The sequence below is a fragment of the Myiozetetes cayanensis genome, unplaced genomic scaffold (genome assembly GCF_022539395.1).
Source record: "Myiozetetes cayanensis isolate MyiCay16 unplaced genomic scaffold, myiCay2020 scf3, whole genome shotgun sequence".
Classification (NCBI taxonomy): domain Eukaryota; kingdom Metazoa; phylum Chordata; class Aves; order Passeriformes; family Tyrannidae; genus Myiozetetes; species Myiozetetes cayanensis.
This window is the reverse complement of record NW_026087521.1, coordinates 27,328,299-27,340,628: the sequence shown is the minus strand read 5'-3', so window position 1 is coordinate 27,340,628 and position 12,330 is coordinate 27,328,299. Positions and strand designations below refer to the sequence as shown.

The window sequence follows — 12,330 nt, the reverse complement described above, 5'->3', positions numbered from 1 at the left end:
AAATATTTTTTGGGGGGAGGGAAGTTTTGAAATATCTGTCCTATTTTCTATGGACTAATTTACTAGTTAACACTTAGTAAGCACAGTTATGGTTTCCTAATTCTTTATTCCAGCACTGGTGCTAAAGCAAGACCTAGCTCCCAGGAGTGTACCATTCCAAATTACATCAGCTGGCAACATGTCCTCAGGGAGCATCTGTCAGCTACAAGAAACTGGCTTGCCCTCTAGATACTGTTATAGTAAATCCCTCCAAATTTAAAATCTCTACCACTTCTCTTTCCATGGGGTGAATTAAAAGAAGTCTTTATTCTTTTCATATTAGCTAAGAACAAACTCAATATCCATTGACCAAGATACTTTGTAAAGTCTAGTAATTCTCAAAAAATAATAAAACTACAATCACAATAAATTCATACTTGCTGTGTTTCACAAATGACCCAAGAGACGTATAAAGCTTTTTAGTTGCAAAGTATAAAGTGACATACAGAGAATTAACTTACGGGGCCAAAAGCATTGCTGTCAAAGCTGTGTCCATGGTGATCCCCTTCCACCCAAATATGACCATGTGGAACTTTCACATACTTCTTTTTGTATCCAATGGTTCTAGAGACAATTGAAAAAGAATTGTTAGTTAAAAAGAAAAAAATTAAATGTTTTGTTAAGAAAATTCCCATATTTTATTTTGGAATTTGACCTTGAATACTACTCAACACCTTAAAACAACCCACACCAAAATCCTTTATACTTCAGGAGTGTTACTCAACTCAAAATACATAACAATTTTTTATGAGCTAGTTGCACTATCGGGGCCTGTTTACCACCTTGCTTTGTCAGAAATCATATCACAACAATGGAAGAAGAGACTTTTCAATTAAGTATAGTTAAGGGATTATTACTTCCATTTCTGTAGTAATAAAATTTCGAACTTTCAGATTTTATCTCAGGTAAATACCAGCAAACATATATTGCAGTCACATATATTGTATGTGATATTGTATGCAGAATGCTTTTCTTCTGTGTTAGCAGTTAGGTACTCAACAAAAATACTCTGGTGTATCTGAACAGGCCTCGCATTCAGAGTTTATATTCCTGCAATGATTATGTCCTGGGGGTAGGATTTCTTCAGCTGTAGCAAGCTAAACAGGATAAACTTAAAGGAAATCTCTGGGAGAAGGCCAAGTGATGAAAAAAAATTACACTGATGATTCAAACCATTCTCCACAGAAAATCATACTGCCTCAGCATGTGCCAATATTACAGAAATGACAAACTACAGATGAGTCCTAAAGCTGAGATGCAGAGCATGCAAAATTCCTGTATTTAGTTCCCCAAGTAGCTGTCATTTTTATAATGCCAGTCTACCTTCTACCACACACTTTTGCTTTCTTTCAGATGGGACCTGTTATTCTGCAATCATTCATGCAAAGAAGTTGTTCTAGTTTAACCCCAGCTGGCAATTGTCACGCATGCTGAATTATTACCACGCTGAAGCATTTACAGATGGGACTTCGAGTAGTGATACCTTGTATTTTGTTTAGAATAAACAAGTTTCTCCAAAGATAGAAACAGACTTTTGATCTAGCTTGTTGCCTCCAGCTACTCATGGCTTTTCACTCTCTGGAAGATATACCCTAAGAGCAGGAGGCAGAAGGAGCTCACTCTAAAGAAAAATCAACTGGAGAGAGAAAATCACCTTTACCAGGAGATGCAGCTGAACTGTGTAACAGGGCTGATCAGGAATGTTCACAAGGAAAATGAAAAAATTGCTTTGTGAGGTTTGTTTTGCTTGGGGAGGAGGATGAATATGTTATAAGGACAAGCAAATTAATAACCTGGAGACCATGAAATATTAGATGAATAGGGAATCTTCAAAAGTGATTTTTATTAACTTTCTTTGACTATATTAGTCAAGTAAAAATTAAAATTAGTTACTTTGCAAGTCACAAAATCTGACCAGTGCTTTTCCAAACAGCTTTCTTTCTGGCAGCTAAAGGGATGAGCATGCCACTACTATATTCTGATGGAATTTTTACTTTTACTTTCACTGGAAGCTGAAAAAAATAATAGCAGAGATTTGCAGAAAAAAAGACTGAACTTCACTTTTTTTCCTAGAAGAGTTTCATGTTACACATTATTCAAGACTAAAGTCCAAAACTATTCATAATAAAAATACAAAACTGTCCTGATTTGGTAATTATATTATTTCCTAAACAGAAAGAGTAGTGCTATTTAATTATACTAAAAACCCAATTTATTACACACATATACTTCCTCTTTTTTTTCTTTTTTCTTTTTTTTTTTCTTCCCCCCAAATATGGTATACTGTTTGGACCATGAAATTATGTTTTGAGATTCCATGCTTTGTCTCATTGATAGTTTATTTTATAACGAACCATATATTTTACTAGAGAAATGCTTTAAGATATAGGTTAAGAGTTGTTGATTAATTCGTTAATTAATTAGAGACTTCTGGAAATTATTAAACAGATAACTTCCATCAGTGATAAAGACAAACAATAGCTCAAGAAATATTTCACTTTCTCTTCCATTCATCCTCTTGAATATATAACATAAAGTTTTGTATCTGTACAGACTTCATGCACAAGACTGAATTTCACTCAGAAAGGTGAAAGGATTTGAATGTTAATTCTGCTGACATGATTACCTCATAAATATCAGGAAAATAATATGGCCAATGCCAGTCGGTGACTCCATCTCAGATCAGAAAAAAATCTCCTACTCACAAATAATCTCCTCTTGTATTATGATTAGGAAATCACTAATAGGACAGGAAAAAATGGGTTTGCAATAAATATTTAAAAAGAAAATTGAAAAAAAAAATTGGTTTGCATAGATAGGTCTTGCAGAGGTTTTCAGAGACTCTGGGAAATTAGAAAGGCTTCACATAGGTATATGGTGAGGTTTTTTAATGTCTACAGCAAAAAGATTAGAGACTGCAGTAATTAACGTTGGTTCTTTTTATTATTTCTACAACATAGTAAATTCATATTTCTATTCTTGAAATAAACATCAAATGCAGAAAAAAATACTACAATTATGCAAAAATAAAGTCTCTTATAGTGATTAGAAAGGAATTGTGAACAAATTCTCATATTAAAAAAGCAGATGATTATACACAAGTAGTTTTTACTTAGAGGAAAAAGAATTAAAATTGATAAAGTTAATAAAAGCATTAAGGGAATAGGGAAGAAAAAAGAAATGGAAAAGAAGCAGAAGCAGCAGTTCTAATTATGTACTTTAGTAGACAGGAATGATGCTGCATGGATAAATCCCTCTGTAAACTCAGCAGTTAAATGTAAAACGTTCTGTCATTTCATGTACGGATTATATAAATCATCCGATTTTTCCCATATGCAAGTTCAATAGAAAAAACCTCCAAGATATACCATAAAAATAAGTACCTGCATATCTGTAAAGAAAAGATTGGCAAGAAAATCTATTTTCCTAAAACAGTTCCTTCAAAATGTTACTGTAGTATTTGCATAGGGCAGTTATCTAGGGAATTGAATCCTCTTAGCAATACTCCTACAAACACTGTCTTGTAGAACATCATGAAATTTGAAAACAAATTTTTACTTGAGATTTTCACTGCATGAATTAATAACAAAATGTGGCAATAAGCTTGTGTTAAGTAAACTGGATCATCTGTTACTTGATATTGGTTTTAAATTTCAAGATAATTTCATTGTTGAATTACTCCACAAAAAATCAATAAACTATTCCTGCAAGCAAACCAGGCTACAGGCTTTAGAAAGCCATGTTTGGTTCATGACAGTAGGTTATTTTTAATTACTGCTGCAAAGACCATGTTGACTTTTTTTTTAAGAACAAAAAAATCACAAACTTGCAGTTTGCTTTCCTACGAAGAGAGCAAAAATTGTTTCATAATTAAAATTAATCAGTTAGTAACACTGCCCTTCTCTCACACAGATCTTGTAGAAATTAATCTCTGGCCTAAATTGCAAGGAAGAGAACAATGTTTGTGCTACATTTGTAATATGGCTCTCGAGTTACATGTACAAACTACCATTCATTCTTTTCACTAGCTAATAATTACACATGCTGAAATAAAACTATTTTCCATACTTTTGTGCAATCCTACAAGGCCAAATAACTAACACAAATTTTTCAACACCATTTCTGAAAAGAAGTGTTGCCATCCACTTCAGAGATTTAGGACTATGAAAATAAATAACAGTTTTAAGTGTAATGATATGTGAAAAATTAATACAATATAAAGGGAAAAATACTTTGGAATGCTTCTAGTACTCTCGAACAGTGACTGCAAAACCTAAAATCCTCAAGTCAAATTTAAAGCACAATTAGCTCATCAGGACTTTTACATCAACTCCTTGTGAGAGGAAATGCAGTCAATAATGTAACATATATTTGGAAAGTACTGTTAACCTCTGTTTTTCTTTCTTAGTTGAGCATCCTTAGACTCATTTGTCTGACTGACTGTTAGCTCGTGACCTGTTAGATTTCACACATGAAGTTTTTAATTAAATTTAGAAAATGTCTGGATGAATTCTTAGGAGAACAATTGCTGTAAGTAATAGTTAACTTAGTATTTTTTAATTTCATATCTAGTTCATTAGCATGAGTTATAATTACTATTCAATCACTTAAACTTCACAAAGCCTCTACTAATAAAGAGTATTCTTTCTTAAATTTACTGCCTTTGAAGAAAAAACAAATAAAGACAGTTTAACACCTCCCATTCTTCCCACTTAAAGGGTTTGCTTCAGCAATAACACAGGTAAACCCACTAAAATACACAGATTTTGATATAGAGTATTCAAGTAGTTGTTAATAACCACACTGGTATGACCATAAAAAATAATTTCAGGTCTTTGACACATTAGTAATAATCACCTATGCTACTGTTGCTCAAACTGCAGCTGAACCCTCATTGGTTTAAGAAAAGGGTCTACCAGAGGTACAGTATTTTTTTTTATTCAGAACATAATGAAATCACATTTATCTTTTTAGACATTTTTACAGAAGTTGGTCTGAAATTCTGATTTACTTTTTTCTTAAATCTGAAGTACATTTTGAACCTTTGCAAAGTATTTTTTCTCCACAATTTAATAGTTAACAGATGTACTTATAGTTATCCTTGGCTGAGAAATAATTTCAATCTTGACAGTCAAAAATGAGCTCTATATGGTATTCTAACCACCTGCCCACAAGCAAGAAAAAATCTGCTTTTTTAGGATACAGCAGCAGTGCCAAAGCAAACAACTTGGCTCAGCTAAGCTGGATGAGGAACGATTGCCTTCAGTTTGATTTGACCTTGAGAAATCAGAAGGTCTCAGCAATTTGCATATCTTTGGGTGTCATGAGGGAACAGACACTGTACCTATTGTCTTTTTTGTAGAGCAGATTAAAAAAAACAAACAAACTCTTTTGTAAAATGGGTAGTCTCCATCATACTTAAGAACCACTTACTCCAAGCAACATGAATTGCTGTACATGTGTATTGAGTTTGCATGGCCAGGTTTTGGTAGCAGCGGGCCTAAAGCGGTGGCTTCTGCGAGAAGCTCCTAGAACTTGCCCCATGTCCGATGCAGCCACTGCCAGCTGACTCCAGGATGGACCCACTGTTGGTCAAGGCCAAGCCATTCAGCAATAATAAGGCCCCTGGGATAACAGATTTAAGAAGGGGGGAAAATTGTCGTACAACAGCAATTTCAAGTAAGAAAGTGAGAACACATGTAACAATTCTGCAGCCACCAAGGTCAGTGGAGAAGGAGGGGGAGGAGATGTTCCAGGCACGGGACCTGAGGTTTCCCTGCAGCCCACAGTGCCGACCAGAGCTGTGCCCCTGCAGTCCAGGGAGGTCCATGGTGTTTCAGAGACCCACTTGCAGGCCGTGGAGGACCCGCATGCTGGAGCAAGTACATACTTGAAGGAGGCTGTGGCCACATGGGAAGCCCGCTCCAGAGCAGGTTCCTGGAGGGACCGATGGCCACATGAAGAGAGGAGCTCAGGCTGGAGCAGGTTTCCTGGCAGGACTTCTGACCCCACAGGGGACCTACCCTGGAGCAGTCTGTTCGGGAGGACTGCACCCCATGGAAGAGACCCACACTGGAGCAGTTCATGAAAAACTGCAGTGTGTGGGAAGGACTCACATTGGGGAAGTTCATGGAGGACTGTATCCATCAGATGAAGTAGGAGAAGAGTGTGTAAGACCTCTTCCTGAGGAGGAAGGAACAGCAGAAACGTGATGAATTGACCACAGCCCCCATTTCACATCCCTCTGTGCCACTGACGGGGGAGAAGGGAGAGAAAATAGAAAGTAAAGTTGAGGCCTGGAAGAAGGTAGGAGTGGGGGAAGGTATTTTAAAGATTTTGTTTTATTTCTCATTATCCTACTCTGATTTGATTGGTAATAAAATATACTAATTTCCCCAAGTGGAGTCTGTTTTGTCTGTGACAGTAGTGGCTGAGTAATCGCTCCCTGTCCTTATCCTGACCCATGAGCCTTTTGTTCTGTTTTCTCTCACCTGTGCAGCTGAGGAGGACAGTGATAGAGCGGCTTTGGTGGGCACTTGGCATCCAGCCAGGGGCAACCCACCACAGAGTGGAATTTTTCCACATACATTCATCTTCATCAATTTCACAGAGTGAAAAAAAATAGCAAGCTATTCAATTTCAAGTGACAACCAGATCCCAAAACATGAACCTTACTGTAATATAACATGTAAGTTTTATCAGTATCACTGCAGGGAATCTTCCCAATGACACTAAATCCCTTCCAGCTCCTAAGAAATCTCCTTTTTCACTTCTAACACACACATATGTCCATCTGTGTCTATTTTAACTCTTCCTTTACACATACCTAAAGATATAAAGGCAGGGTTATGTGTATGAAACAATTAAATATTTTTTCTGAAGGCTTGTACAGATCTGAGAGTAAGTCAATAGGTGAGGGAATATTCTCCCATTGTGTGCAACTATTACCTTTTGCCTCAGAGGTGAAATGAGTTTTTCTTATAAGCTGCAGATCCATCAGTTATTGAGAGGCCTGACTTCAAAAAGTGTATCCAAGCCCAGAACTTGGAAAGTTCTGCTGAAGCCCTCATGCTTGAGATATTGCTTCATAAGTACTGCCAGACCTGATATATTGAGAAGGGAACTCCCAAAAGAAAACATACCAGAGTGACAAAAATAGCAAAACCTGAAACAAGAGACTTCCATTCAGAGAGATTAGGAGTAGCCATTATGAAGGCAGAGATTCCCTCTACCTATAACTGGTAAAATTTTGGATTATATTAACCCTGATTTACATTTTGCAATTAAAGATTTTGAAGTCTCAAAAAAAAATTAATACTAATTGACTAGTTTCCTCATTTGAAACTGAATTATGGCTAAAAAAACCAACTCCTTTTTTAATAAATAAGGAAGCACTAAAGCAAGCAAAATGCTGAACTGCAAATGTGATCTCCTTTTTCCCACCTAAAGCATTCCTACCAAAGTGCACCAGTGCAGGCTCCTATGACTCAGCAGTGCTAACAATAAATAGAAATCTGCTATGGAAAGTACAGGAGACGTTTGTAGCTCTGCTTCATTAATTAGATAATTTCTCACAAAGCATGTCATTCTAAACACAATAGTGATTTAGCTATTACTTGCTTTGCCAGCATCTTTAAAAATAGTAGTTAATCACTTTTAAAGTACACAGTATTCAGGAAAAATTACTGGATTTGTGCATATTTATCCAAAATGATAATAAGATTGAAAGGACCAAGAATAAGATAGGTCATCCACTAGAGATATTAGCCTCATTTCAAGCATGAAGTTCACCTGATAACCCCCCATTTTATCAGACTCTAACAGAAAAGAGACTAGAAATAATTATAAGAGAGAAAGGATGTGGGATCATCACTTGTGAGAATCACAGAATTTATTGGATCATTGCTATTAACAAAGGTATCCTCGATATACCAGTTTCTCAGCAATAGATGCTAATCATACCACTGAATTCATATATTTGACCAAAACATACCAAAGACTTTGAATGCAAAAAGGAGTAATTATTGTCTCTATCTTCCTTAATATCACATAATTTCCCTGATAATTGCTCAAGTTTATGTTCAAGGCATATTTGAATGCAATTCATTTTTCTGTTGTCTCTTTATTCCTTTCTTTCCTGAGTTTTCAAAATGTCCTCAAAACACCCTTAAGTTTTTTAATGAGGAAGCAGCTAGGGAGCTGCTGTTGTTCTGTATGATCAATTGCCTTCATATATCTTTCTGCAGAAGTTTTTCATGATTTCCACCATTCACTAAGAATGTTTCCTGAAGCTATAATTTAATTTAATCTTGGATGATAATGATATGAGTTGATAGCATTTCTAGAATTTTTTTATTTTTCTTACATACACTATTCTGTGCTTTAAAGATACAGTGGTATAGGTTGTGGTTTTTTGATACCTAGGCCCTAGGTTTTGCCTCTTTTGATACTTTTACCAATACATATTTGCATAATGAAGGTCTGTTACACTGGTGCTGGCAACCATTCTGTTAGTTTACTCAAAAAACCCTACAGCTGCCAGAAGTTCTTTTCTAGATCTTGTGAACAATAGAGTTTTAGCAGCAGTACTAACCAACAATGCCAGTGGATCTGGATTTTAAGGAAATAATTTCTCTTTGGGTAAAATTTTCTTATATTCATTTGCAGTCACTATGTATGATTCCCATTTCCAGCTTTACATTTTCTTTCTGTATTTTTTTCAACTCATCCTACCTTCTTTCAGAAACTATGTAAACAACCAGTGCAGATCACCATGTACATAACAGCGGCAGAGAAATTTCCCTATGTCCCTGAGAGTTTTGCTTACATAGTCAGGAGGCATGTGGCTACATGCAGCATTTAATATTGCTTGTTCCTGCAAAGCAGAACTAATTTTGCTCCCACTGCTGTGAAAGATCAACAGTGGCTTGCCTCCCACAAATGACTTTATCCCTTTTTCATGTAACATCTGCGAGTACTTTTGTTCTTGGGCCTTCTAACCTATTTCCTTCACATTGTGTGCCACTTTCTTTTCCCTGCATGTGTTTCATCTCTTCTAGCACTAGCAGCATTCTCATCTTATGATCCTTTCCACAGCAGCCCTCCTCAACCCATTCAGGAAAACACAATTTTGGTCAATTTTTAATGAAACTATAGGTCACTTCTGCTAATCTGTAGGTCACTTTTGCTAATCTGTTTTTTCGAAATAACACATTTAAGTTCAGAATCTGATATTTTTTCTTTTCCCTTTGTGGTCTTTTTTTTTTCTTTTTTTAAAGAATAATTAAACCTATAGCAAAATACTGCTAAGGTAATACTGTGGAAAACCTGTTCAAGGACCATACTCCTTTCAAAGTCCATGCATATCTTACATTACTACCTCTAACTCTACTTAAGAGTATTATTATTTAAAATTAGTATTAGAAAATTCTATATTTAAAATCAATGTCTTTTTTATTTATTCAACTTTGTATACTATCTAAAGATAACTACATATACCATATATATGTGAATATAAATATTAATACACACATCTTTTAGATACTGAAACTACTTCATTCTTTTGCTCACCACATTCTCTAGACAGAAGAACAATAATTATTTTCAGGATAAATTGCAAGAAATACAAAAGGGTGATTTTGTGTTGAAAAACAGAGCAACACATAATCTGTTTCATTACCTTCATTTAGATGGCTAAACATCTTATTGTTTCAGAAGAAAGAAAATATATATCTCATTTTCCTCTACGAATCCTTCCTTTGTGAATGTCTGATCCCAAGAGCCAACACTGTGCCCTTTCAAGTTAAGGTTATGAAAATTTTTCACTTTTGTTCTTTTGAAAAAAGTCCCATTAACCAAATGAGTGTATCATGTCATTGCCTTCTCACATTTCTCGACTAGATTTTATTGATAATTAACAGGACAGGTTTTTGCTATTATCATTAACAGCTATTAACAATATCATATATTAGATGGGAATCATTCGTTAGATTCATTATCATTAGTTTTATTATTTTACCAAGGTAAAAACTTGCTAGCTCCTTGAGATCATGTAAGTAATATTACCAAACCCTGATATCATTGTCAAATTGGAAATTTTATATGTGTAGGAATGGGAGGATAAATAAAAACCAAAAAGATACTTCTATTGAAAAAAAATCCTCTTCACATCTTCTTTTTATTAATATTGAATCAACTGAGAACATTTTGGTTCTGTAATACATGTAGAAATTTTCTTCTCAGTAATGCCTATACCAGCTGAAGAAAAGAGATCATCAAACTTTTTTCTAGATTAAAACTTGTGGAACTTAAAAGTTAATTCAGCAGCAAAACTCTTGACTGCAGAATCTGCAATTATTAAACAAATCTCTCTATAAAATTCTTCCTGTTTGAATTCACTTTTTCTACTCAGCCAGTTCCTCTCCCTTAGCAGTTCTAGTGCCATTTCTTCTGCAACAGAAATTGTCAAAGAACAGGCTGTAGGCTGACCTTTGGTTACCTATCCAGTGTATTTTCTCAGCCTCAGGGTGGAGGTTGCTGGCCATGCCAGTCTTTCAACAAATGTGCTCTCTGAGATGAAGAGGAGATGTACAGGAGAGGAGGAGAAAAAAATTTGGGTTTAAAATTCTTTGTATCCAAGAGTTGAAAATCATGGCATCTTCTATCTTGGACAGCCCTGTTGGCCCATTCCTCTCCTACGGAAATGCTGAATGAAGAATAACATTCTTATTTTCAGAAAGTGGTGACAGAGGCTGTCAAAGCAGCAGTTTATTAGGCTAGAGTTTGAAGCTCCTATATTCTGATTCTTGAATTCTTTTCAAGTTAATCATAGAACCATAGAATCATAGGTTGGAATCAAATTCAGGTTGGAAAAGACCTTTAAAATCTTTAGGTTTAAAAACCTAACACTGCCAAGTTCACCATTAAACCCTGTCCCTAAATGTCACATCTACACATCTTTTAAATACCTCAGCCAGTGTTGTAAACAGGCCAAAGTCTTCCCTCCAGAAGTCCAGGGTATGTCAGGTGTTTGAATCTCAAACATTAGATACAGGCAGAGGATGAAAAAAATTGTAGGCCCAGTTGCTGAGGCCAGAACATTGTGCAGCCAGGGAAAACTATGCAATTAAGCAGAAAAACTCACTTAAATAGAAGTGTAATTCCAGACTTCTGATATAGGTATCCATATTATAATACCATATTAGAACACAGACAAACCCTTCTGGGTGATCACAAATCAAGCCTTTTCTCCTCCAGCAAGGATGTGCTAACAACTGGACTAGAACCACTCTCTATTTTCTTTTTATACCTGATCTCTTTTCTAATCTCTTCAATTAAATTTCATTCCCAACTTTCAATCCTTGACTCACCTCCTGGAGGTGAGCATGGGGAGACCAGGTCATCATCAGCATGTTTAACCGCTTGGTGATTATGGCATTCTCCAGCAATATGAAAAAGCAGAGTCAAACCCCACTCAGACTTTACAAGACATTAGTTGTGCTTCTGATTGCATCTATTTTGGTGTTGGTGTTGCCTGCTAAACTCTCCACATATAGCTGCTTATAATAAAGTATCAAGGAACTGCTGGAGTACCAGAGCAGCCTTCCAGTACCTAAAGGGGCCTACAAGAAGTCTGGAGAGGGACTTTTCACAAGGTCACATGTAGTGAGACTGGCCTTAAACTGAAGGATGGTCAGTTTAGATTAGATATTAGTAAGAACTTCTTTAGTGTGAGGGTAGTGAGGCACTGGAACAGGTTGCCCAGAGAGGTCATGGACTCCCCATCGCTTGAGGTGTTCAAGACCAGACTAGATGGGGCTCTGATGGGGCTCCAACCATTCTATGGTTCCACAATTTTACTGAGTCTATGAAGCCTGAAAGAGGGCACTGGGCTATATAAATGAAAGTACTATTGAAGCAGCACTTATACATATATATATATATATGTGTGTTCAGCCTGATCTAACCCATCCTTCCAAGACTGACAACATACTTGCTCAGTGATGTAAAAGGGCCTTTCAAAATAGTTTTTTGTAGTTATACTTCTTTCTAGTTATCTATTCAGCAAGGGCTGAAAAACACACTCAGGACTGAGAAAAAGTAAGATCCATGACACTGTAGAGCTTATTTAATAAATAGCGAAGGGAGATTCTGCAGAGTTTCTCATGTCAGAATGGTATTTGCAACTGCTAAAAGACGTTTTAACACATCACAAAGAACAATACCCCATCAGGTGTTTTCTGGAACCTTGTAAGAAGATCAGAGTTGTCTCAGGTAAAATCAGATTCTTGT

At 36.0% G+C, this 12,330-nt stretch overlaps 1 protein-coding gene across 2 annotated transcripts in view; it reads right to left on the bottom strand.

The window, feature by feature from the left end:
* IMMP2L (inner mitochondrial membrane peptidase subunit 2) overlaps positions 1-12,330 on the bottom strand; it is a 410,416-nt gene that overhangs the window by 88,643 nt on the left and 309,443 nt on the right. For both annotated transcript variants that reach the window (XM_050323972.1, XM_050323973.1), the window contains one exon: positions 501-603. In XM_050323972.1, coding sequence (XP_050179929.1) covers positions 501-603 — 103 coding nt within the window. The remainder of the gene's footprint in view (positions 1-500; positions 604-12,330) is intronic.